Source organism: Pteropus vampyrus, unplaced genomic scaffold, assembly GCF_000151845.1.
Source record: "Pteropus vampyrus isolate Shadow unplaced genomic scaffold, Pvam_2.0 Scaffold307, whole genome shotgun sequence".
Lineage (NCBI taxonomy): Eukaryota > Metazoa > Chordata > Mammalia > Chiroptera > Pteropodidae > Pteropus > Pteropus vampyrus.
In genome coordinates, this window is record NW_011889088.1 from 154892 (window position 1) to 177717 (window position 22826).

Sequence of the window (22826 nt, forward strand, 5' to 3'; positions counted from 1 at the left end):
TAGTAACTTTTTTAAAGTAACTAATTTTATTTTTTAAAACCATGAACAAAATAAATGGTTTAAAAGTTTTTTAACTCACAGAAGGTATATGGTAAAAATTAAAAGTCCTTTCCTCACTCCACTCTCATCTCCTAGTCCCATTTCTGGGAGGTTACCATGTGCATTTTTAAGTGTATATACAAGCCTATGCAGATATTTATATACAGTTTTATTAAAAACATGAATGCATTGATACCATATAAACTCTTCTGCAGTTTGCTTTGTCCCACTTACAGTATATCTTGGACATATTTCATATAGATCTATTCTTTTTAATGTCTGCTTATTTCATTTATGGATATTCTGTAATTTACTTAACCTGTCCCTATTGATGGACTTTTAGATTGTATTATTTTTTGCTATTATAAATAATACTACAATTAACTTTGCACATTTGAGAGTATCTGTTTAATAAGTTCCCAAAAGAATTACTTGGTTTAAGACTTGTGTTTAAAATTTTGATAGCTAGTGCCAAGTTGTCCTAATCATTTTTTTTTTTTTCAATCTTGACATGGTTTCTTCTTTATGTCCTTAGTTAAAAGATTTCTGTTTAGCTAGTCTTTAGGTCGTTCTCCAGGGTGGTTCAATAATTTAGTTGTAATTTTGATGTAGTTGTGGGAGGAGGCGAGCACAGCATTTACCTACTTAACCATCTTGACCAAAAGTCACCACGTTGTGTTTTAGTTACCTGTTTTCACTTGTCTGTCACCATAGAATGAGTTTCTTAAAAAGCAAGGACCACTTCTTTTTTACCTCTCTATATCCCTAAAAGCATGCACATTATCTGGTATTTGTGTGCACACACATACATGTATCTATACATATATATACTACTAAGAATATCGGTCATGGATATTTATTCAAAAAACACACATATATATATTTTAAAGTAGTTTGACCATGGTAAAGGTAAAGATCTGAAGGAGAATAATAGGAGATGAAATTAGAATGGTCAGTAGGGGCCAGATTGAAGAGTAGCCTGAATGTCAGGCTAAGGAATTGGACTTAGTCCTGTAAGTAGTATAACTATGAAAGATGAGAGGAGGTAGAAATGTTTAAATCTGGAAGGATTCTATCTTAAAATCCCTTTGTAAGGATTTTAAGTTCTTGCTCTTTTTTAAAGTAACCCCAACTGGAATGCATCGTGCTAGTGATTTTTGCAAAAAGGCAATGCTGAACAGATCCACAGACTAATTCTCAGAGTAAAGGCCTTGGCTTTCTATCAAAAACTAGCAAATGAATGTATGTTTACGTATGTAAAATATTTAAGGTCTATGTCATTTTTATGCTTCCCTTCTTTAATCTTTTTGACTAATCATTCACCTATTCTTATAACAGACAAACCTAATGTAATATCCAGCGCCAGTAAAGATGTGGTAAAAGGAGCATGCTCATGTTGCTGGTGGCAGTGCAGTTAGCACACTTCATAAAAGTAATGGCAGCAAATTGTCATAGCCATAAAAATGCTCAAATTTTTTGAGCCAGTAATATTAATCCTGGGAGATTAAGAATGTCATCTATTCCAGCCTCCACCTCAAAAACCTAGTAGTAGGAGAAAATAGTGAATAAGATAGAGACATGAGCTGTATAATCTCTTCTCATTTAGCTTAAAACTACTGATAGCAAACATATATGTAATGCCAGGTGCTGTTCTAAAGTATCTATATTTATCTTCACAATAGCTCTGTTAAGTATCCTCCTTTTACAGATAGGGAAACTGTGGTCACATAGATAATATGTGGAAAAATGAGATTTTGAAGCAGGCTGTCTGGCTCCAGAGCCCTCATTCTTAACTATAATGTTATATTACCTCTTATAAGCATTCCTAGGTATAACCCATACTTTGTAATCTACCTATAGGAACATCCTCCTTAAACAATCTAGTAACTAGGTAATATTGATATACTGCCCACTCTGGTAAAGAATGGGTAGTGTACTGTGATAAGTGTTATGATAACGGTATAGACAGAGTATTATGGGAAATACATCTAAAGCGTTCAGATCCAATTTGGGAAGTTCAGATAAAATTTTCTGGTGGACTCTGAAACCAGACATTTAGCCAAGTAAAGAGAGGAGGAGGAGTATTCTAGATGATGTGAATAGTAATGTTTAGAGGCCCAGATGCAAGAGACACATGGGGCTGTCTGGGAGGGGCAAATAATCCAGTAGCTCACATTGAGCTAAATGGTTAGAAGGCAGACTTTCTTATTTAATTATGTTGTGGAGTTAAGAACATTTAACATTTCTGATCATTTTCTTTATCTGCAAAATTACAATGAAATGTTACTTAATTCATAGAATTGCTAAAAGGATTAAATGAATTAACCTTAATGCTTGGCATCAAGGGTTAGTTATCACCATTATCATTTTTATTTAATATGTCAATATCATTAAATGATATTAGTATTATTAAATGATATCAGTATCATTAATTACTAGAATTTTAACCAATATTGTTAAGAGTGTAGGATGTGAGCAGGTTGTGGCTAGAACAAGACTGAAGGATAGTGATCAACTTGTCTTGATTTGCCCAAGACTATCTCAGTTTCAAAACAAGGTGCACCCCATACCCTACCCAAACAAAACAAAACAAAACAAAAAACAAAACTGAAAGTCCCATGTCCCTGGAACCTCTTCAGTCTTAGGCAAACCAGGGTGGTTATCCACCCTACTAGAGAAGTTAGTAGAATCCAGATCATTTTGGTTTTTGTTGTTGAGTTGTAGAAGTTTTCTATATATTCTGGATATAACATTTGCTACATTTCTGTAGTAGTTTTTTTATTTTTTTTCTTATGCTGACATACATCATCACCTTCCAGAAAGGCAGGAACTTTATTTCTGAAGACATATTATGTCTTCATTGGAGATTTCTATAGTGCTTCAGGACAGCCTCCTCTGTCTGATTCATGATCAAACCACATGAAATTGACTGCCTTTCACAAGGTGGCCCTTTCCAAAGATGTTGTGTGTATCTTACATGCTCATTTCACACAACCTGAAGATGTTGGTGACAAAATGATCAAGAAATGATGATGGATATGGTGCGAATGACTCTAGAGTGTTTGATCTCTGGCTTGTTTATTCCTTTTCTTTGCTATCAAAGAAAAACCAAAATGATCTGGATTCTACTAACTTCTCTAGTAGGGTTATCAGATTTTCTCCATTTGATCATTTTTTAACAAAGGCATTAATTGTATCATAGAATCTTTTTGAGAACGGTAAAAATAAGATGGGCTGTATATCTGCCATTACTTATTATCCTTGGTAATTGTAGTACCCATTTGAACTCTTCCAAGTCCTTTCTCCCTTCACTCTCCCATGTATCTGCCAGCAATTTGTGTCTAGAAAATGGTTGTCTCTTTATCTTTCAGTTAGGTAGATTTTTTTCTATTAGAATTGAAACTATAGGTGCTGTGAAACCTTCCTATATAAATTTTACAGTTGACAGGTTTTCAGACAATAGACAACTTTTATTTATTGCAGACATGTCAGTTACATGTCAATGCTATATATTGTAGTTATTTGGAGATTTATAAATAATTGAATGAAAAGGACAAAGGCTTGAGTTACAGTCAAACCTTAGATTTTTTTTAACATCATGCAATACTTGCTTCATCTTTATAGGTGTTTTCCCCTCCAGTTTCTTATCTTAATTTATTTCTATTATATAGAGACAGTACTTGTTCTGAAAATTAGCATGTCCCAGTTCAGTACTCATCAGGCATCTTAACAGCAGAGTACCAGTGTTACTTTGAGACATCTCTATTAACCCTCAGAGGTAGGAAGAAAGTATTGAAGTTTCAGTCTGCTCTATGAATCTTTCAAGAATCCCTGAAAAGTCAACCCCTGGCCGACTTTTATCACAGTTCTGATTCCTTTTTGTAAATCTAAACCATAGTCCCTGGCTTTAGCCCAAAGAAGGTACAGTTTATAGAGTTTCTAAAACAAAAATCTCCAAGTACTCCTAAATAAGTATAATTACAAGTTATTACTGCTATCTGCATATTACAATTTTAAATGTTGACACTAAAAATCAAATTTTTAGACCTGGAAAGGTCCTCAAGAGTTAGATACTCTGGTCCAGTTCCCTGGCTCAAGGCAGCTAAGTTATCCCAAATCCTGTTTGAGACAACTCAAGGCCCATAGAGGTAAAGAGACGTAGAAGTAGGAGAAAGGAGGAAGAGGGTTGTTCTGGTGATTGGTAAAAGAGCCCTTTGTTCATCCATTTATTCAGCATTTATTCTGTGTCTTCTGTGTGCCAAGTAAGTACTTTTTAGGTACTTGCGTCAGCAGTGAGCAAATAGGTAAAAATCCCTGTCCATTTTAGTGGAGAGGGAAATAGATAAGAAACAAACAAAATAAGTAAATACATGTAATATGTCAAATAATAAGTACTATGCAGGAATATAAAGGAGGGAAGAGGATTAGGGTATATCATGATTGGAGGATGAGAGGTACAGTTTGAAATGAACAAGGAAGCTCTCATTGAAGCGATATTGAACAAAGACTTGAAGAAGAAAATGAGGAAATAATAAATGAAAATATTGGAAAGAATGTTTCAAGCAGAAGAAATATCAAATATAAAGGTCCTGAGACAGCTGAACACCCAGTATGTTTGAGGAAAAGCAAGGACACCAGTGTGGCTGAAATAGAATGAATGAGATCGAGAGTAGCCGGAAACCAGGGCAAAGATCAGTGGCTTCATAGAGTAGCCAGAAACCAGGGCAAAGATCAGTGGCTTCATAGGCCAGTGTAAGGACTTTGGTTTTACGCTGATGAAAAGTCATCAAAAGGTTTTGAGCAAAAGAGGTACATGCTTTATCTAACAAAGGGCAGTCTGCCTGCTGTGTTGAGAGGAGACTGTGGGAAGGTCACAGGAGAAGCAGGGAGGCCAGTTAGGTGCTTTTGCAGTATTGTGGGTCAGAGATGATAATGGCTTGAATCAGGGAAGTTATGGTGAAGGTTGTGAAGAATGGCCAGATTCAGGATAGATTTCTGAAGATCGAATCAACAAGACTGCAAATGGATTGTAAGTGGGAATCTTCAACCATGTTAAATCCAAAGAACTCTAATTATGGAAATTTTAAACATGGTACAAAACTGATAGGCAAGACTTGTCAGTGTGCTCAATTTTTTACTGATGAGTTATGAAAAACATAACTTAGACTTTGGGTTAATACTCTTAACCAGCATATTAAGTGAAATTTCAGCTTATTTTAAACACAGTTTACTTCCTTAGCAATTTTTTATGGTTCATAAATATTCTTTCTAGCTTTTATTTCATATGCATCATTCTTTGTTCTCAAGTGCTTATATTTTTCTTCAAGGTAAAAAATGTTGTTAGCCCAAATAAATCGAGATTCTCAGGGAATGACAGAGTTTCCTGGAGGAGGAATGGAGGCTCAGCATGTTACCCTATGCCTGACAGAGGCAGTGACTGTGGCAGGTGAGCAGTCTTGATCATATGGGCTTGAAAATATCATTTATCTGAAGGGAAAATGAAAACTCACAACCCTGTGTTTATTTCCCTCTTCCTGATTTAGCTAAAGGCAACCCAAAGCTAAGCTTTTCAATGAGCATTTTTACCTTGGTGTGGATGCTGGGTACAGTAGGGCAGAGAAATATTTTTTATTAATGCTAGAAGAAATCTCATTTGAGACTAGGCTAAGCAATCTGCCTTTTACCTAATTTTTATTTTTAAAAATTTAAACAGCATTCACGTATGACAATTAACTAAAGAAAATAACTGTCTTTTTAATAATAGATGGTGACAATTTAGAAAATATGGAAGGTGTAAGCTTGCAAGCAGTAACACTTGCAGATGGTTCTACCGCTTATATACAACACAATTCTAAAGGTATGTGCCTGATATATATAGCCCATTGATTAATACCAGCAATGCATAACCTCAGAGTTGGAGCACTTAGCAACTATATCCCTTACCAACCCCTTCTGAAGATGCTGTTTTGCATATGGTCATTTAAAATAGTTTCAGTTTAACTAGAATTTGTTTTGATAATTTGAGAACACCCTTTGAGATGTTTGGAAGATACCGTGGGGTATCAAAATTAGTGGGGAAGAGGGGAGGAGGGAGTGTCCCCAACCTATTTGTAATAAGACCTTCCTTGCTTTTTTGGTTCAAGTTATTATTTAATGTTTTTACAAAATATGCATAAGAATAAAGACATTTGGTTTTGCTTATCTCCGAATCAGTGTTTACTTTGCTCCAAGAAATAGCCTAGTTCTCAAACTCCTTATTTTTATAGAAACCTACTGAGCATGTATATACATAGTCAAGGGACTTATGCCCCCAGAGATGAGAATGACAACTGGCCTCATATACACTGATATATCTGTCTATTCTTCCCAGCTTCAGCTCTCCCATGGTCAGAGTTACTGTTCCTAAATGGCTCTGAAAGGTATATAGAGGTTCGACTCATGTAGCCTGCTGTGATGAGCCACTCTTCCTCTTGAACTTGTCTAATTGAAAACTGGAGGGGAGGAAGGATGGCTGAGGGAGGATTTTCTGCTTTCTATAGGATCACTGGATGTGTTATTGAATTGCCTCAGAACATTGAGGGAAGAATCAAGATGAACATGATCTTAAGTAGTGTATGTTTTTATAGTTGAAATCATTTTGAAATTGTAGAGTTTAAAATTTTTTGCTTGTGCTAATTTATTGGTTTAAATGTTTTCTTCCAGATGGAAAACTCATAGATGGCCAGGTCATTCAGTTGGAAGATGGTTCTGCTGCCTATGTTCAACATGTACCCATACCCAAAAGTAGTAAGTATTTGATACTTATTTACCCTTCTGATTTTCATACTTCAGTATTTGCCACCTCCAGTTCCTCTTAATGCTTACAGTTAGTCCTGATCTTTAGTCCTCCTTCTGAAATGGAAGACCAGTAGATGTCAAAGAGATCATCTAAAATCCATTTTAACTTAATCGAGACTTTCTCTCAAAGATAATTATTTACTGGACTACCTTCTGGAGATAAATGTGCAACAGTCCTAAGTAAATATTTCTGGTATTTGAGCAGTCCTACAAGTCTCTCATTTCTTTTTTTACCCATTCTTTCAACTTTCCTTATCTCCTGGTGTATAGTCCTAAAACAAGTAGCTTAATATCTTTTTACCTTAAAACACTTATTCAGAGCAGCTTTACTAAAATTACTTAAATGTTCAGGACCCATAAAGCAAGTGTAGGTTTTATAATGTGTCTAATGATTTATTTACTCTGTTGTTGCTGAGTTATCATAAAACATGGAATCTAAATGTAAGCATTGCTCTCGAGCAGGGGATAGTTTACGTCTAGAAGATGGTCAAGCAGTACAATTAGAAGATGGAACTACAGCATTTATTCACCATACTTCCAAAGGTAAAATAGTTTTAGAAATATAAATAAAATAAGGGATAAATGGAGGTGTGGGAAAAATAAGACCCGCCTTTAGTTACTGAAGTACTGTCATGTAAAAGAAGAATTGTGCTTGTTCTCCAGTACAAGATGGGAGATTTTTGGCACAGTCTAAGGAAAGACTTTCTAATAACTTGAGCTGTCTAGTAACAGGTCAGAATAGCAAATCCCTGTTCACTGGAAGACATCAAATAGAGGCTGCTTTTAAAATATTTAATTAAATATGTGAAAGTTAAATTGTTGATTTTTTTTTCTTCCTCTTAAATATAACTTCTTTAGCAAGGTCCTTCATGTTGATCTTTAATTAAAATTAAATAAAAATTTAAAAAGTACCTGAAGCAAATATGGCAAAATGTTAATGTTTATTAATTTTGTGTAGGGAGGACCAGGAGTTTGAGGTGGAATGCATAGAGGTGATGAGCACAGCTCTACAGCTATACTATCCAGGCTCAAATCTCATTCTGCTCTTCTTTAGCTATGTGACTTTAAGCAAATTACTTAATTTTACTGTGCTTCAGTTTCATCATCTGTAAAATGAGGATTATGATCAGTATCTATATCATAAGGTTGTTGTGATGACAGAATGTGCAAACATATGTAAAGCACTTAGAACAATTCTTGTCACATAGTAAATACTTAATAAATATTAGCTATTGTTATTACTTTATAAAATATTTTATTATAAAATGACGTAACATGTTTCAGAAAGACTGTTTAGTTGTGAAACCAAAGGGGAAATTTTTTAAATTTTAGAATACCGAAGTTTGTAAATAAATTTGTTTAAAGATGAGAAAAAGTAAGCTCTGAAATTTTTCTTTAGTACTGAGAGTTAATCATAGGTTCACTGTAATTGGATAAATTTACTATTTCACAACATCGTATATTGATATAGTTATTTAGAAGGATAAAAGTGGACTTTAGAGTCACACTGACATGAATTCAGATCCTGGTTTCCCAACATACTGATTTTGATTCATAATCATTAGTTTTATTTCCTAGTTCCTAACAAAACTGACTTCCCAAAGCTGTAGTTTCTCATTTGTACGATGGGGGTGGTAAATATACCTGCCTCACAAAATTGTGAGGATTGAATGAAATCACCAATGTAAAGCACATGAGTCCATGCTCATATAATTGCTCAATAAAACTTAAGACTGCCTTTAATTCGCTGCCATTCTCTTCCACAACCTCAGATAGTTATGACCAGAGCGCATTACAGGCAGTTCAGCTGGAAGACGGCACCACAGCTTACATCCACCATGCAGTGCAAGTCCCACAGTCTGACACCATCTTAGCAATTCAGGCCGATGGTACAGTGGCAGGTCTGCACACTGGGGATGCCACGATCGACCCTGACACCATCAGTGCTTTGGAACAGTATGCAGCAAAGGTACATCATTTTACAACGTCAAGAACATCCTTTATTTTTTATTAAAGAAAACAAAAAGCATACTTTATCAAATAAGAAACTAACAATTCAAAGTCAAAATAAAACACAATGCTATATACAGATGATGTATTATAGAGTTGTACAATTGAAACCTATATAATCTCATTAAGCAATGTTACCGCAATAAATTTAATAAAATTTTTTTAAAAAGAAAGAAAAATACCACACCAAAAAAAAAAAAAGTCAAAATCAGACAGCATCAAGAATATCAGCATTTATCTTAAAAGAAGTGAAGTGTAGAAAGAAATATTGGAATAAAAATAAGGGGTTGGGATAAGAACTTATCAGGAAGAAGTACATGGCAGGTAAGTCACAAAAAGATATATTCGAGGATGAGAGCCATAAGAGAAATAATAAAGAATAGATGAAACTGCTTATAAATTAAGAAGTTAAAATTAGAGATTGGAAAAAGTGAAGGAAAGTCTCAAGTTTTACATCAAAAGGGCTAGGGTTTTTTTCCTGCATTGAATAGATAGCTGTCATATAATTTAATTTAATTTTCCAATTTTTATTATGGATATTTTCAAAGATACACAAAAGTGAACAATAATGCATCCCCATGTACTTATCATTCAGCCTAAACAATTATCAAGATGTAAAACTTTTTTAAACTTTATTTTATTCCTATAGGTGTCCATTGATGGAAGCGAAAGTGTAACAGGTACTGGAATTATTGGAGAAAATGAGCAAGAGAAAAAAATGCAGGTGTGTAAAGTTACTTTTTTATATAAGAATCTCTTTCTCTTAGCATTTCTGAGCTCTTTTATGGATGAAAGCAAGAATAGGGAACTTACCACCTTGAAGAAAATATTGCCAATTCAGAAAAACAGTACACAGATGTATTAGCAGCTTTCTTAAACTACCTTTGGTCTCAAGATTCATCACATGGATGCAAAGTGTCAGTAAAGAAAGGGAGATATCACAGAAATCCAGATGAAGCTAGTGTTCTAGAATCCAAGGCAATTTTGGAGACCTGGCGATCTGACTGCCCTTGTTGGTAGTAGCTTGTGCCTCCTTTTTCTGGAGCTCCATCATTACTGTGATTAACAAATCCTCACTGCTTTGCTTTTTATATCTTTTTGTTTTTTCTGCTCTTAAGTCCCTCCATACTTTCCTTTTCAACTCCTAGAGAGAAGATCCAGCCTAGCTAGTTATCATTGTTCCTACTGGGCAAAGCTGTTTGTATTTTTTGTGCCAGACTGCTCCCTGGGCTGCAGATGGTCATGGGTTGGCTGCCCTTAATTCAAATGCTCACCCTGGGTCCTATTATTGGCTACCTTTTACCTAAATAACAACCTAGAGCAGCAGTGCCTCCAAAAGTTTTGTAGTAAGTACAGAGTAGTCACAGATGCATTCTGGGAGATTTATAATTCAAAAATTCAAAACTTGCATAATTTAAGACTTTTGAATTATGTGTTTTTGTGTTTATGTGGGTGTTCTTGGAGCTTCTGTTATTATTGTAGCATATTCTTCCTCTAATGCTGCTCCTTATTTTCTCAGAAATTATCTCTAATATTTTGTTGACTGCTCATAAAAGTTTTTTCATTCTTCTGAGAGTTTTATGATATTTAGCTCCTATTAAAGCTATTGCTTCAGGGCTACAGTTCTTAACATCAGCATTAGCATCACCCTAATGACATTGAGTGATACTATTAGGGGTTATCAGGAAGATTTTACATTTGTAATAACAGTAAATAACAAAATAACAAATCACTGAAATCACTGGTAGAAATTTGATGCTTATCAGTGTTGCCAAATAGCCAGTATTTCTGTTTTTCAGATGAAGTGGCGCCATGAAGTGGCAGTGGTATAAACACTGTTTGTAATTCACTAAGCCCATCAGCTTTGAAACTATGTGATTCTTGGCAAATTTTTCAAGTCTTTGAATTCATAAAATGAGACTTTAATATTCTTTATCCTCCAGTATGTCAGATCCACCTAAGTCAACCTCTACTAAAATGCAAACATAGTGTAAATATATACAAGAGATGCAGGACAGTGCCTTGGGATGGCCCAGTAAGGATTCTATCTCTTATTAATAACTACCAATTAAATTTTTAAATAATAGGTTATTTTTAAAGAAAGGTAGTTGTAACTACATTTGTAATAAACTAATATAGAATGTGTCTTACAAAAAATGAGTGGATTTATTACCATTGGGTTGTTTAATATTATAATCTACTATTATCATAAAAGTCTGTTACCACCGATAATTTTTGAACCCAGAAACATAACTAGGAATTCATTACTGCAAAATGTCCTAAAAAGCCTCATTCTCCTCATCTGTAGACATATAACCATTTGGTGTTGGTGCCTATAGACAAAGAAATAGAAAGTTGAATAGGATTTTTTTTTTACTGTAGCTTTTTCTCCTTTGCCCTCTGTACCTCTCCCTTATAGACTAGGTCTGTGATGTCCAATATGGTAGCCACATGTGGCTATTGAGCACTTGAAATGTGGCTAGTCAGAATTGAAATGTTTTGTGAATGTAAAATACATACTGGATTTTGAAGACTCATGAAAAAAGAATGTAAAATATCTCAATTACATGTTGAAATGATAATATTTTGGACATATTGGGTTAAATAAAACAACTAAAATTAATTTCACCTGTTACTTTTTACTTTTAAAATGTGGCTACTAGAACATTTTTAATTACATATGTGGCTTATATTTGTGACTTATTATATTTCTTTTCATTAGTGCTAGACTAGAAGTTCATGAATCCTCCACCCTCTAAAACAATCGAGTACAATATTTGAGGTTGAGTACCTAGTACATGGTTTTAAAAGGTCAAAATATCCCCCAGAGAACTACTGCAAATAAGCAGCATCTATAACTTCTCAGCTTGTCTCTTGGTACTCCAACTCCTGCCAGAGTTACTTGAGAGGTTGTAACTTTATGCCTAGCTGAACTTTAACGAGATCTGTAGCTAATGCAATAGATTTTTTGTAAATAGTCTTATTTGAAATCTCTAGATTTTTTTCATTGTGATGCTTACAGTTTAGAGCCTTTTCTTTCATTTGTAGCATAAACATACTAGTTGTGCTGCTAAGCTGATAGCTTACATGAAACCAGATTTCATAAGAAAGACCTAGAGTATCTAAAGCAGCTGTGCTTGTGGGGAGGCAGTTTTGTGCCCTAGGGGACATTTGGCAAGGCCTGGAGACAACTTTAGTTGTCACAGTTTGGGGGAGTATTACTGGCATCTAGTAGGGTGGAGTCCTGCAAGGCATAGGACAGCCTCTCATAACAAAGAATTATCCCATTCAAAACATTAGTGGTGCCAAATTTGGAAACCCTGATCTAAAGTACTCTGTTTAAGAATGCCCACAGCAATACATGAGTATGGCTAAATTAATAGCTTGTAATTTGGCAATTACATTGAGATCTACTTCTTGTTTTTTAGTTGATTTAACAGTTACAAGGAAAAGCCTAAGGCAGATTCTGTATATCCACCAGTGTCCATGCGGGCATGCTCAACCATCATTTTTTATACTGTCAATTCGAGGCTCCTCTCAATACCCCCACCCTTGTTCTAGCCTCGATAATGCCTCCACTCTCTCCCCTTACCTTTTAAACATGCGTATTACTGTAAGTAGATCATTCCTCAGAATGGCAAGGACCTGACCCGTTCTCAGAGTTTAGACAGCTCCATTCAAAACTAGAAGAATGATCTTTAAAAGCTATTTTGTCACATACAGTATGGTAATAAATAAACAAGTTTTTAAAAAGCATCTACCCTAAAGGCATCCAACTTGGGAATGAAGAAGTCAGATTGTCACTTTTTGCAGATGGTGTGATCCTCTATATAGAAAACCCTAAAGACTCCACCAAGAAACTATTAGAAACAATGTACAATTACAGTAAAGTGTCAGGATACAAAATCAAAGTATAAAAATCCATAGCGTTCTTATACATTAACAATGAATTTTCCAAAAAAAATGAAAAAAACAGTTTCTTTTGCAATTGCAACAAAAAAAGCATAAAATACCTAGGAATAAACCTAACAAAGCATGTGAAAGACCTATACACTGAAAACTAAGACATTATTAAAAGAAATTGAGGAAGACACAAAGAAACGGAAAGATACTTAGTGTCGTGGATTGGAAGAATCAACATAGTTACAATGACCTTATTACCCAAAGCAATATACAAATTTAATGCAATCGTCATCAAAATCCCAGTGACATTTTTTAAAGAAATAGAATAAAAACTCATCAGATTTGTATGGAAGCACAAAAGACCCCAAATAGCCAAAACAATCCTGAAACAAAAAAAAACAAAGCCGGAGGTATCACTCTGCCTGACTTCAGATTATACTACAAAGTGACAGTAATCAAAACAGCATGTTACTGGCAGAAAAAGACATACGCAGTCCAGGGGAACAGAATCGACAGTCCAGAAGTAAATCCAAATTCCTATGGGCAAATAATTTCAACAGAAATAGCCAAAAACATACAGTGGAGAAAAGAAAGCCTCTTTAATAAATGGTGCTGGGAAAATTGGAAAGTCACATGCAAAATAATGAAACTAGACTGCCATCTGTCACCATACACCAAAATTAAAATGGATCAAACACTTGAATATAATACCTGAAATAATAAATTGCAAAGAAAAAAACATAGGTACTAAACTCACAGACCTTGGATTTAGAGAGGATTTTATGAATTTGACCTCAAAGGCAAGGGAAGTAAAAGCAAAAATAAATGAATGGAACTATATTAAACTAAAAAGCTTCCACACAGCAAAAGAAACCATCAACAAATCAAAGAGGCAGCTATCTGAATGGGAGAAGGTATTTGCAAACACTGCCTCCGATTAGGGCCTAATATCTAAAATATACAAAGAACTCATACAACTCAACAAGAAAACAAACAATCCAATTAAAAAAATGGGCAGAGAACCTGAAGAGACACTTCCCCCAAGAAGACATTCAAATGGCCAACAGACATATGAAAAGATGCTCAACTTCACTAGCTATTAGGGAAATGCAAATAAAAACCACAATGAGATACCATCTCATATCTGTTAGAATGACTATAATCAACAGTACAAGTAATAACAAGTGTTGGAGAGGATGCAAAGAAAAGAACCCTCATACACTGCTGGTGGGACTGCAAATTGGTACAGCCACTATGGAAAACAGTATGGAGGTTCCTCAAAAAATTAAGAATAGAATTACAATATGACCCAGCAATCCCTCTTCTGGGTATTTACCCCCAAAATTTGAAAACATTTATCCATAAAGATATATGCACGTCGATGTTCATAGCAACACTATGCTTGGTGGCCAAGACATGGAAACAACCAAAGGGTCCTTTGATAGATGAATGGATAAGAAGATGTGGTATATATATACAATGGAATATTACTTAGCCATAAGAAAAGATGAAATACTGTCATTTGAGACAACATGGATGAATCTTGAGATAATCATGTTAAGTGAAATAAGTCAGAAAAAGTTGAGAACCATACGATTTCACTTGTATGTGGGATATAAAACTAAAAGCAACAGACATGACAAATGGAGACTCATGGACACGGACAACAGTTTAGTGGTTACCAGAGGGAAGGGGGAGGGAGATGGTAGATAGGGATAAAAGGGGTCAAATATTTGGTAATGGAAGGAAATCTAACTTTGGGTGGTGAACATACAGTGCAATACATATAAGACATACTGTTGAATTGTAGACTTGAAACTTATTTGATTTTATTACTGTCACCCCAATAATTTTTAATAAAAAATAAAAAGCCTTTAAAATCAATGCAGTTGTTCAAAGTCTTGTGGTGTTGAGTCCCAGAAAAATGATCTACTGAATATAAGTACAGTAGGATCATATGGATTGTAATGTCTCTCACAGGTGACCCAAATGACCTAACCCCATCTTTTTCATTTTTTTGAAATTTAATATGCTTCTTACATTGTTTTTAGGAAACATGTTCTAAAATATATGTGTGCATGTGTGTGTTTATATATGTGTGTACATCTATTTATAAATGTATATATGTATGTGTACATATATGTGTGTATATATGTGTATATGTATATATATATATATCCCTTGAGTATGTCAAGAATTACCTGAATTCACTAGAGATGATACTTGAGTTGATTTTTCTAGAGTAGGACTACAGCTCTCCCCTCATCCCTTAACCACGGTTTCAGATACCCACAGTCAACTGAAGTCTGAAAATATTAAATGGAAAATACAGAAATAAACAATTCATAGGTTAAACTGTGTGCTATTCTGAGTAATCTCATGCTGTCATGCTTCTTGCTGTGTCTTGCCTGAGAGGTGAATCATTCTTTTGTCCAACGTATCCACGCTATATATGACACCTACCCATTAGTCATTTTAATAGACATCTCAGTTTTCAGATCAACTGTCGTGGTATTGTGCTTGTGTTCAAGCATTTAAAAATATTTTACTTAATAATGGCCCCAAAGCACAAGAGTAGTGATGTTGGCAATTTGGATATGTCAAAGAGAAGTGCTTCCTGTAAGTGAATGTTGAAGTTTTTGACTTAGTAAGGTATTTTATCATCTCACATCAACGTCATAATAAGAAGGGTGATTACAGTACAATTAGATATTTAGAAAGACCACATTCATTTATTGCAGTATATGGTTACACTTGTTCTATTTTATTATGTTGTTAATTTCTTAACGTGACTAATTTATAAATAAAACTTTATCATAGGTATGTATGTAGAAGATAAAACAGTATATGTAGGGTTCGGTACTATCTGAATTTTCAGGTATCCACTGGCGATCTTAGAATGAATCCTCTGTTGATGAAGGGGTCTGCTGTAGATCTGTGAGCTCTAGTTGTACCCCTCATAGATTTCTTTTTGACTTCTTCCAGAGCCAGTGACTTCAGCCATGGAACTGAATTAGCCTAACTGACTCAAGAATAGAGTCTTTGTAAAATGATGACCTGAGTCTGGAAACCTACATTACAATTTTATCTTTTTTATTCTAAAATAGTAATTTCATCTGTTTTATTTCTGTATAAATAATATAAATTGTACTTTTTGTTTCATCTAGATTGTCTTACAAGGACATGCAACAAGAGTAACTGCTAAATCTCAACAGAGTGGTGAAAAGGCATTTCGATGTGCATATGATGGATGTGGAAAATTATATACAACAGCTCATCATCTTAAGGTATATATAAAGAAATGCTATATCTAGTTATGACTATACCTAGGATATTAAATGCCAACATGATATACTTGTAACATTCACATGCCATTGTTTTCCCCCACTTATCAAGGTATAGACACACACTCATACAAAGACATGTAAAGCCTATGCATATTTTAGAAACTGTCTACTCTTTGAGAGCTCGAAATGTGTTTACTTCATCTCTGTCTCCCTAATATCCAGCATACCACCTGGCACATGATATATTTGAATACATTTTTGTCAAATATGAAATTTATATAATTATATGAGCAGTGTGTGTAATCATTCTGTTAGCAGCGATTTGCTAAAATCTAGCAAAAGATGGTGTTAGTTTGTCCTGTCTTCCAAATATATAGGCCAAGTACTTTTATTGCAGCTAAACACAGTATACCATGACTTATAAAAATAATGCCTAACAATTATTGAATAACTTAGAGTATGTCAGAAAGTGTGTATTTAGCATATTTGGAGTAGCAGTCTCAGAGCCCATCTCCACTGCTTATCAGTGTGTAACCTTGATACGTTACCTGACCTCTTAGTGCCTCATTTTCCTTATCTATAAAATTGGATGATAAAAGTACCTCATTCATATAGTGGTTGAAAGATTTAAATATTACTGTACGTGTAAAGTGCTGAAAAGAATGACCTGGCATGTGGTAGAAGTTCAGTAAATATTGGCCGTTATCAGGATCATTCGTCACAGCAGCACTCTATGGCAGATATGTTAGTCTCCACTTTACAGAGAGGATTTTGAGTCATAGAGAAGGCAGGTGCCATGGCCATACCACTAGTCAGTGGTGAAGCTTTGCCTCAGCTCGAGGCCCCTCTAGCAGCAGCCTCCCCATTCTTTAACCTCACATTGTGTAGCCTCTCCTTATGCTCTGCTCCTAGCTCTCACCATGTATGTGTCCCATACACTTTTGACCACTTGAGAAAACCTCAAAACCTCCAGGATTCCTGTTCCTTATTTAAAATGAGTACTTCTTAAATAAAACATTTTGGTCTACATTGGGCTATAGTTTCTGAGAAAAAGAAAAGTTACCTTTCGTATATTATCAAAAATAACGTACAAGCAACAAAATAATTCAGTAGTGAAAAAAAAAAGGTCTATGTTGAGACCATCCACCTGAGGAATGCCTAAAAGAAATAGAATCATGCCTGCGTTTTAATAACAGGTCCATGAGAGGTCACACACAGGAGACCGGCCTTATCAGTGTGAACACTCAGGCTGTGGGAAAGCATTTGCAACAGGTAAAAGCAGTGAATTTTCTTTGTTTCTTGGTTCCACTTAGCAGTCAAGCAGAGACAGGCCAGAGGCTGGAACTGACCCCTTGCCTTTGTTTGAATTAGCAGAGATACAATGACCAGTTTTTCAGTCTATCCCTTAGCTACCTCTTGTCCTGTTTACTCTCTTCTCTCTCTCTCCTCAGTTTTCTCCTCAGGCTGTTGTTTCTGCCTACTCTGTTCCGTGTTTCACTCCACACCCTGCTTCCTTTTACCAGGAAAAATGAAAGCCAACCATTAAAAATTGACACTGAATTTAACATTAGGACAGACCTTGGGGAACTGGGACTTAACAATGGGACAGGGCCTGCCCAGGGACATATCCAGCAGGACCAGGACCAGTGCCAGACCTCCTGACTGCTACGCTATTCCTCGTTCCATGTCTTGATTCCACTTCAGGCTTTTAGATTGAGTTGTGAACATCAGTAAGATTGGGACACTTTATAAAAGGAAATACACACAACCTCTTCTAGACAGAGATGAAACTGTTGAATTTTCAGCATGACAGACCTGAGCTGTAATACTCTTGTACATTTTTAAGAGTTCTTCTATTGTGTATTTGCCTAGTGTTATATCTTTGGTGTTTACTATATTTTTTAGTAGCTTAATCTCAGTAAGCATGCTTAGAGGAGTCTTGTGTAATGAAATTTCTTTTAAATTTTTCTTGAAGGTTATGGATTAAAAAGTCATTTCAGAACTCATACAGGAGAAAAGCCATATCGGTGTTCAGAAGACAATTGTACTAAATCTTTCAAAACTTCAGGAGATCTACAGAAACATATCAGGACTCATACAGGTACTGGTGTGAACAAATATCTTATTGAGGTCAGGGGTCCTTACCTGCAGGGAGGGAGGAGACTTGGGGAAGGAATCTCGGGAAGAATTTCAGGGATTCATTGTCATGGGCTTCTCTTGAACTCCTGAAATTCCATGCAGTTTGCCATTTGCACATGTATGCTGTTTTCCAAGATCAGGGCCCATAACTTTATTAGTGTCTCAAAGGGGTTTATGTCCCCCCACAAAATTAACAATGAATGGCTGTAGACCACTAGTCCTCTCAGTTTTTAGGAGTTATCTGCGCAACAGGCTTATTTACCTAGGGTTACACATCTATTTAATAGCCCAACTGAGACAGGCACCCAGTTCCTTCTCAATTTAGTATTGTTTCTCATGCATTAAGTTGCTGCTAAAGAAAGTTTTGAACCCCTAACAGCCTCAAAGAAAGAAAAGCTTGTTACTTCCTTGTGATCATCTCTCCTCCCTTTTAACTTTCTTTCTCTCCTTTTCCTAAAGGGTACTTCGTTCTTACCTCCCTTCCTACTTCTTACCTCCCTTTCTAGTATTTGATTATTTGTGGAATTGATGTTATAAAGGTATTTATTTGCTTTGAATCAGAGCTGGAAGAATTCCAGAAACAGTTGATAAGAGATGCTGTTATAAGCTGTTGACTATAAGATAATTTTGTTTGAGATTTTACTGCAGGTGTTTTAAATATAGTATGATAAGTTTGTCCCCAAATACTTCTGAGCATTCTGAAATAGTTTAGTAGATTTCTTTAAAGATTCTTCCAGTCATTAAAGTTTAACTTTTAGTTCAAATATGATCCAAAATTGGCTTTACTTTATAAATGTTCAGGAACAAAGCTCTAGGTCTCTGCTTCTATTTAATTTACACTTATTTGGATTTGCTGTATAATGCCAACTTTTGTATAAGTTACATAAAACCATAATCTAGTTCCATTAATATTTGGTCAGAACATCTTAATTGTGCTTCCTTTGATAGTACTCATTCAGCAACCAACATATTTAAGTGGTTTTAAATCATATTTTCGTTTGTATAATGTTGGATTGAGTAAGGGGCTTCAGAGACTTCTATTATAAACACAAGTGATTTCAGTGCAAAAACAAAGCAAGATGCTACAGAGACAGGGGACTAGTATATATAGCACAATGAAAATTACTAGAATGCTAGATGTCTTTCTTATCATAGCATGTCAGAGCTGAGAAAACATTACAGGTCATCTGGATCCAGAGAGGGAAGGAATTTACCCAAGGTAAACTCTTTGTTCTCCTTATGTTAACATACTGAACAAAACTCATTATAGAAAGGATCAAAGATTCCTGCTCCTTTTTAAATGATTTCATACTTGAGGGCAGAAATCTTTTGGAATGGTTTCCACCAATAGGTAAATCATAATTTCACTTAAGAAAAGAAAAATATATAGAGATAAATATCTATATCTACACACATGCATTGAGGGAGAGAGAGGTCTTCTTTCCTGTCCCAGAAGTTGTTTGCTTAATTTGAGCTCATTCAAGAATAGGGCACAGGAGAATCAAAAGCAAAGGCTCTTTTCTGCTTGACAGTTTAAAGGCCCTTTGAGTTCTGGGGTTGAATAAAGCAAAGATGAAGAAAATGAATATAATTGGCAGAATAGACTTTTTTATAAGATTAGAGTATGAGAATAGTAATATATTCAGCAAGTATTTTTGATGAATATTATATGCTAGACTCTAGATTTCAAAAAGACCAAACATTATTTTCTTCAAGGTATTAATAGAATAAACTAGGAGATAAGCTTTTAGGGAATTCTAGAGTTATTCTAACTTAGTCCTACTTTTTACTCAATTTTTCTTTTATATTTCTTTATGATATTTCTTTCTTTGCTTTTCTCAGCTTATTTTTTAATACACCCATCTGGATGATTCTGTCTTGGAGAGTCATGTAATCATTGATGAATTTTGAATACTATTCAGGTTTTCCTATTTAAATTTAAGTTTTGAGTAGAAGATGCTGTTTACAGGGAGAAAAAAATTGAAGGGGAAGCTCAAATGCAAGAAGGCTAGAGTCCTGAGCATGATCCTAAGCAGAATCGAAGGATAAGACATTTCAATTTTCTATGTATTTTTGCACCATTTAATTTATTCCTTTTTGTATTTTCAGGAGAAAGGCCCTTTAAATGTCCCTATGAAGGCTGCGGTCGGTCTTTTACAACATCAAATATCAGAAAAGTGCATGTTAGGACACACACAGGAGAAAGACCTTATTACTGCACAGAACCAGGATGTGGGAGGGCATTTGCCAGTGCAACCAATTATAAAAACCATGTGAGGATACATACAGGTAACAGTCTGTGATTTCTTGGTCATTTAACTGTCAAGGCTTAGTTTAAGTCCTGCCTCTTTCATAAACCATTCTCAAGTAATCTCTTTCCTCCTTCCTACTACTTGGTGGAAAGAGATTAAGCAACTTTAAAAAAACTTCACCTTAGCATTTATATATTCATTTATTCAGAAACAATTATTGAGCATCTTCTGTGTTTTGCCCTGTCAGGCATCAGATGCAAAGACAGATAAGACATTGTGAGGGGCAGTTGAGTTGAAGAGAGATAGTAGACATATAATTGCTGTAGAATGTCTCCCAAGATGCTGTGGGAGTAGGGAGGGGAGCAGCCAGCTTTGTGGGAGAAGCATTCACAGAAGACTTTACAGGGGAATTTGACTTTTAGACTGAGCCCTAAAGTTTGCTAGGTAAAGGGAAGGTATTCCTGGCAGGGGAAATGTCATGGGTAAAGGCACAAAGATAGGAAAAAGCGTGACTTATTTGGAGAACACTGGGTGGTTCCAAATGACCGGAGAGGAGAGAGTAGTACACAGTGAGGTCAGAGAGGTGTGCAGGGGCCTTGTGTGTTGTGTTGTCATGGTAAAGGCCTTTCTTAAACTGGGCTTTGTGGTGATGGGCAGAGTGGGAGGGGTGGTCTATGGATAGATTCTTTTTTTAAGAACAGCTTTTTGAGATATAATTCATATACTATAAAATTCATCCATTTAAAATATATGATTCAGTGCTTTTTAGTATATTCACACTGTTGTACAGCCATAACTACAATTTAATTTTAGAATACTTTCATCTCACCTAAAGGAAACTCCATAGTCATTAGCAGTCTTCTCCCACTCCCACCCCCTAGCCGTAAGCAGTCACTAATCTACTTTCTGTCTCTATGGATTTGTCCATTCTGGACATTTTATATAGATGGAATAATACAATATATGGTGTTTTTCATCTGGCTTCTTTCTCAGCAAAATGTTTTTGAGGTCCAGTCATGTCATAGCAGATATTAGTACTTTCCTTTTTAATTACTGAACAGTATTCCATTATGTGAATTTATCATATTTTATTTTTTCATTTCACTAGGTGTTTTCACTTTTTGGCTATTATGAATAATACTCTGAGCATTCATGTACAAATTTTTGTGTTGAGATGTTTTCTTTGCTCTTGGGTATATACCTACAAGTAGAATTGCTACATCATATGGTAACTCTGTGTTTACTATTTTGAGCACCATCCAAATTGTTTTCCAAAGTTTCTGTACCATATTACAATCTCACCAGCAATGTATGAGGGTTCCAGTTTCTCCATATCCTAGCTAACAGTTGTTATTATATGTCTTTCTGATTATAGTCATTCTACTGTAAGTGAAGTGATAGTTTTCTCATTGTGCTTTTGATTTGCATTTTCCTAATGTGCTTATGTTGAGCATCCCTTTTATGTGTTTATTGGCAATTTGTAACTTGAAAAGTCTATTCAGCGCCTTTGGTTTGTTTGTTTGTTTGTTTTTAGTTGGGTTGTCTTTATTATTGAGTTGTAAGGATTATTTATTATTTTCTGGGTATAAGTCTGATATATAATTTACAAGTATTTTCTCCCATCCTCTGGGTTGTCTTCACTTTCTTGATGGTGCCAATTGTAGCACAAAAACTTTTAATTTTTATGCTCCATTTTGTGGATGTGGATGTGTTTTGGGCGGGGGCGGGGGAGAATAGAAAGGTGAATGGAATGGCAGGGTAAGGCAGAATGTGCGTTTTTTAAATGTTGTTAAATATTTTTAAATATTTTCATTATTGGTATTAAGAGAAATTTGTGATAATTCAAAATTAAAAGACATTTTTACAGAAATGTCTGCATCCCACAGACCTCGGGGAGAGGTCTGTAAATATTTGTGTAAATATTTTCAGGGATCTTCAACAATCTCTTTTCTTTGAAAAGGGTACATTAACAAATTTGAATACTGTTCTGGGCAGAGGGGAAGCCTTAAGAGAATTTAAAGAAAATTTGCTTTTTTTAAAAAAAATCATTCAGTCAATAGTATAAAAAGAAATTAAAGGTAGGTAAGACCATAAACAAGGAGACTAATCAAGGGTTTTTAGGATGTTCAAAGTGAGGTGGAGAAGAATACAAATGAAAGACATTTAAGAAGTATTGGCAAGGGACTTGGTGACGAAGTTAGTCATGAAGAATAAAAAAGAACCTGTCATCTACGGCCATGCCACCCTGAACAAGCCCGATCCCATCTGATCTCAGAAGCTAAGCAGAGTCGGGTCTGGTTAGTACTTAGATGGGAGACTACCTAGGAAGACCAGGTGCTGTAGGTGTAAAAGAAATAAA

General features: G+C 35.2%; 1 protein-coding gene and 1 pseudogene across 2 annotated transcripts in view; both read left to right on the forward strand.

Moving 5' to 3' along the window:
* ZNF143 (zinc finger protein 143) overlaps positions 1-22826 on the forward strand; it is a 39989-nt gene that overhangs the window by 4024 nt on the left and 13139 nt on the right. The window contains exons 2-11 of one of the 2 annotated variants that reach the window (XM_011377242.2): positions 5367-5485; positions 5804-5896; positions 6742-6825; positions 7339-7419; positions 8649-8845; positions 9536-9610; positions 15957-16076; positions 17273-17348; positions 18052-18177; positions 20325-20504. In XM_011377242.2, the coding sequence (XP_011375544.1) occupies positions 5374-5485; positions 5804-5896; positions 6742-6825; positions 7339-7419; positions 8649-8845; positions 9536-9610; positions 15957-16076; positions 17273-17348; positions 18052-18177; positions 20325-20504 (1144 nt within the window). In that variant the 5' untranslated portion in view covers positions 5367-5373. Of the gene's footprint in view, positions 1-5366; positions 5486-5803; positions 5897-6741; positions 6826-7335; positions 7420-8648; positions 8846-9535; positions 9611-15956; positions 16077-17272; positions 17349-18051; positions 18178-20324; positions 20505-22826 lie in introns of both variants that reach the window. The other variant, XM_011377240.2, reaches the window with a different exon arrangement.
* On the forward strand, positions 22695-22813 carry LOC111730329 (annotated as a pseudogene).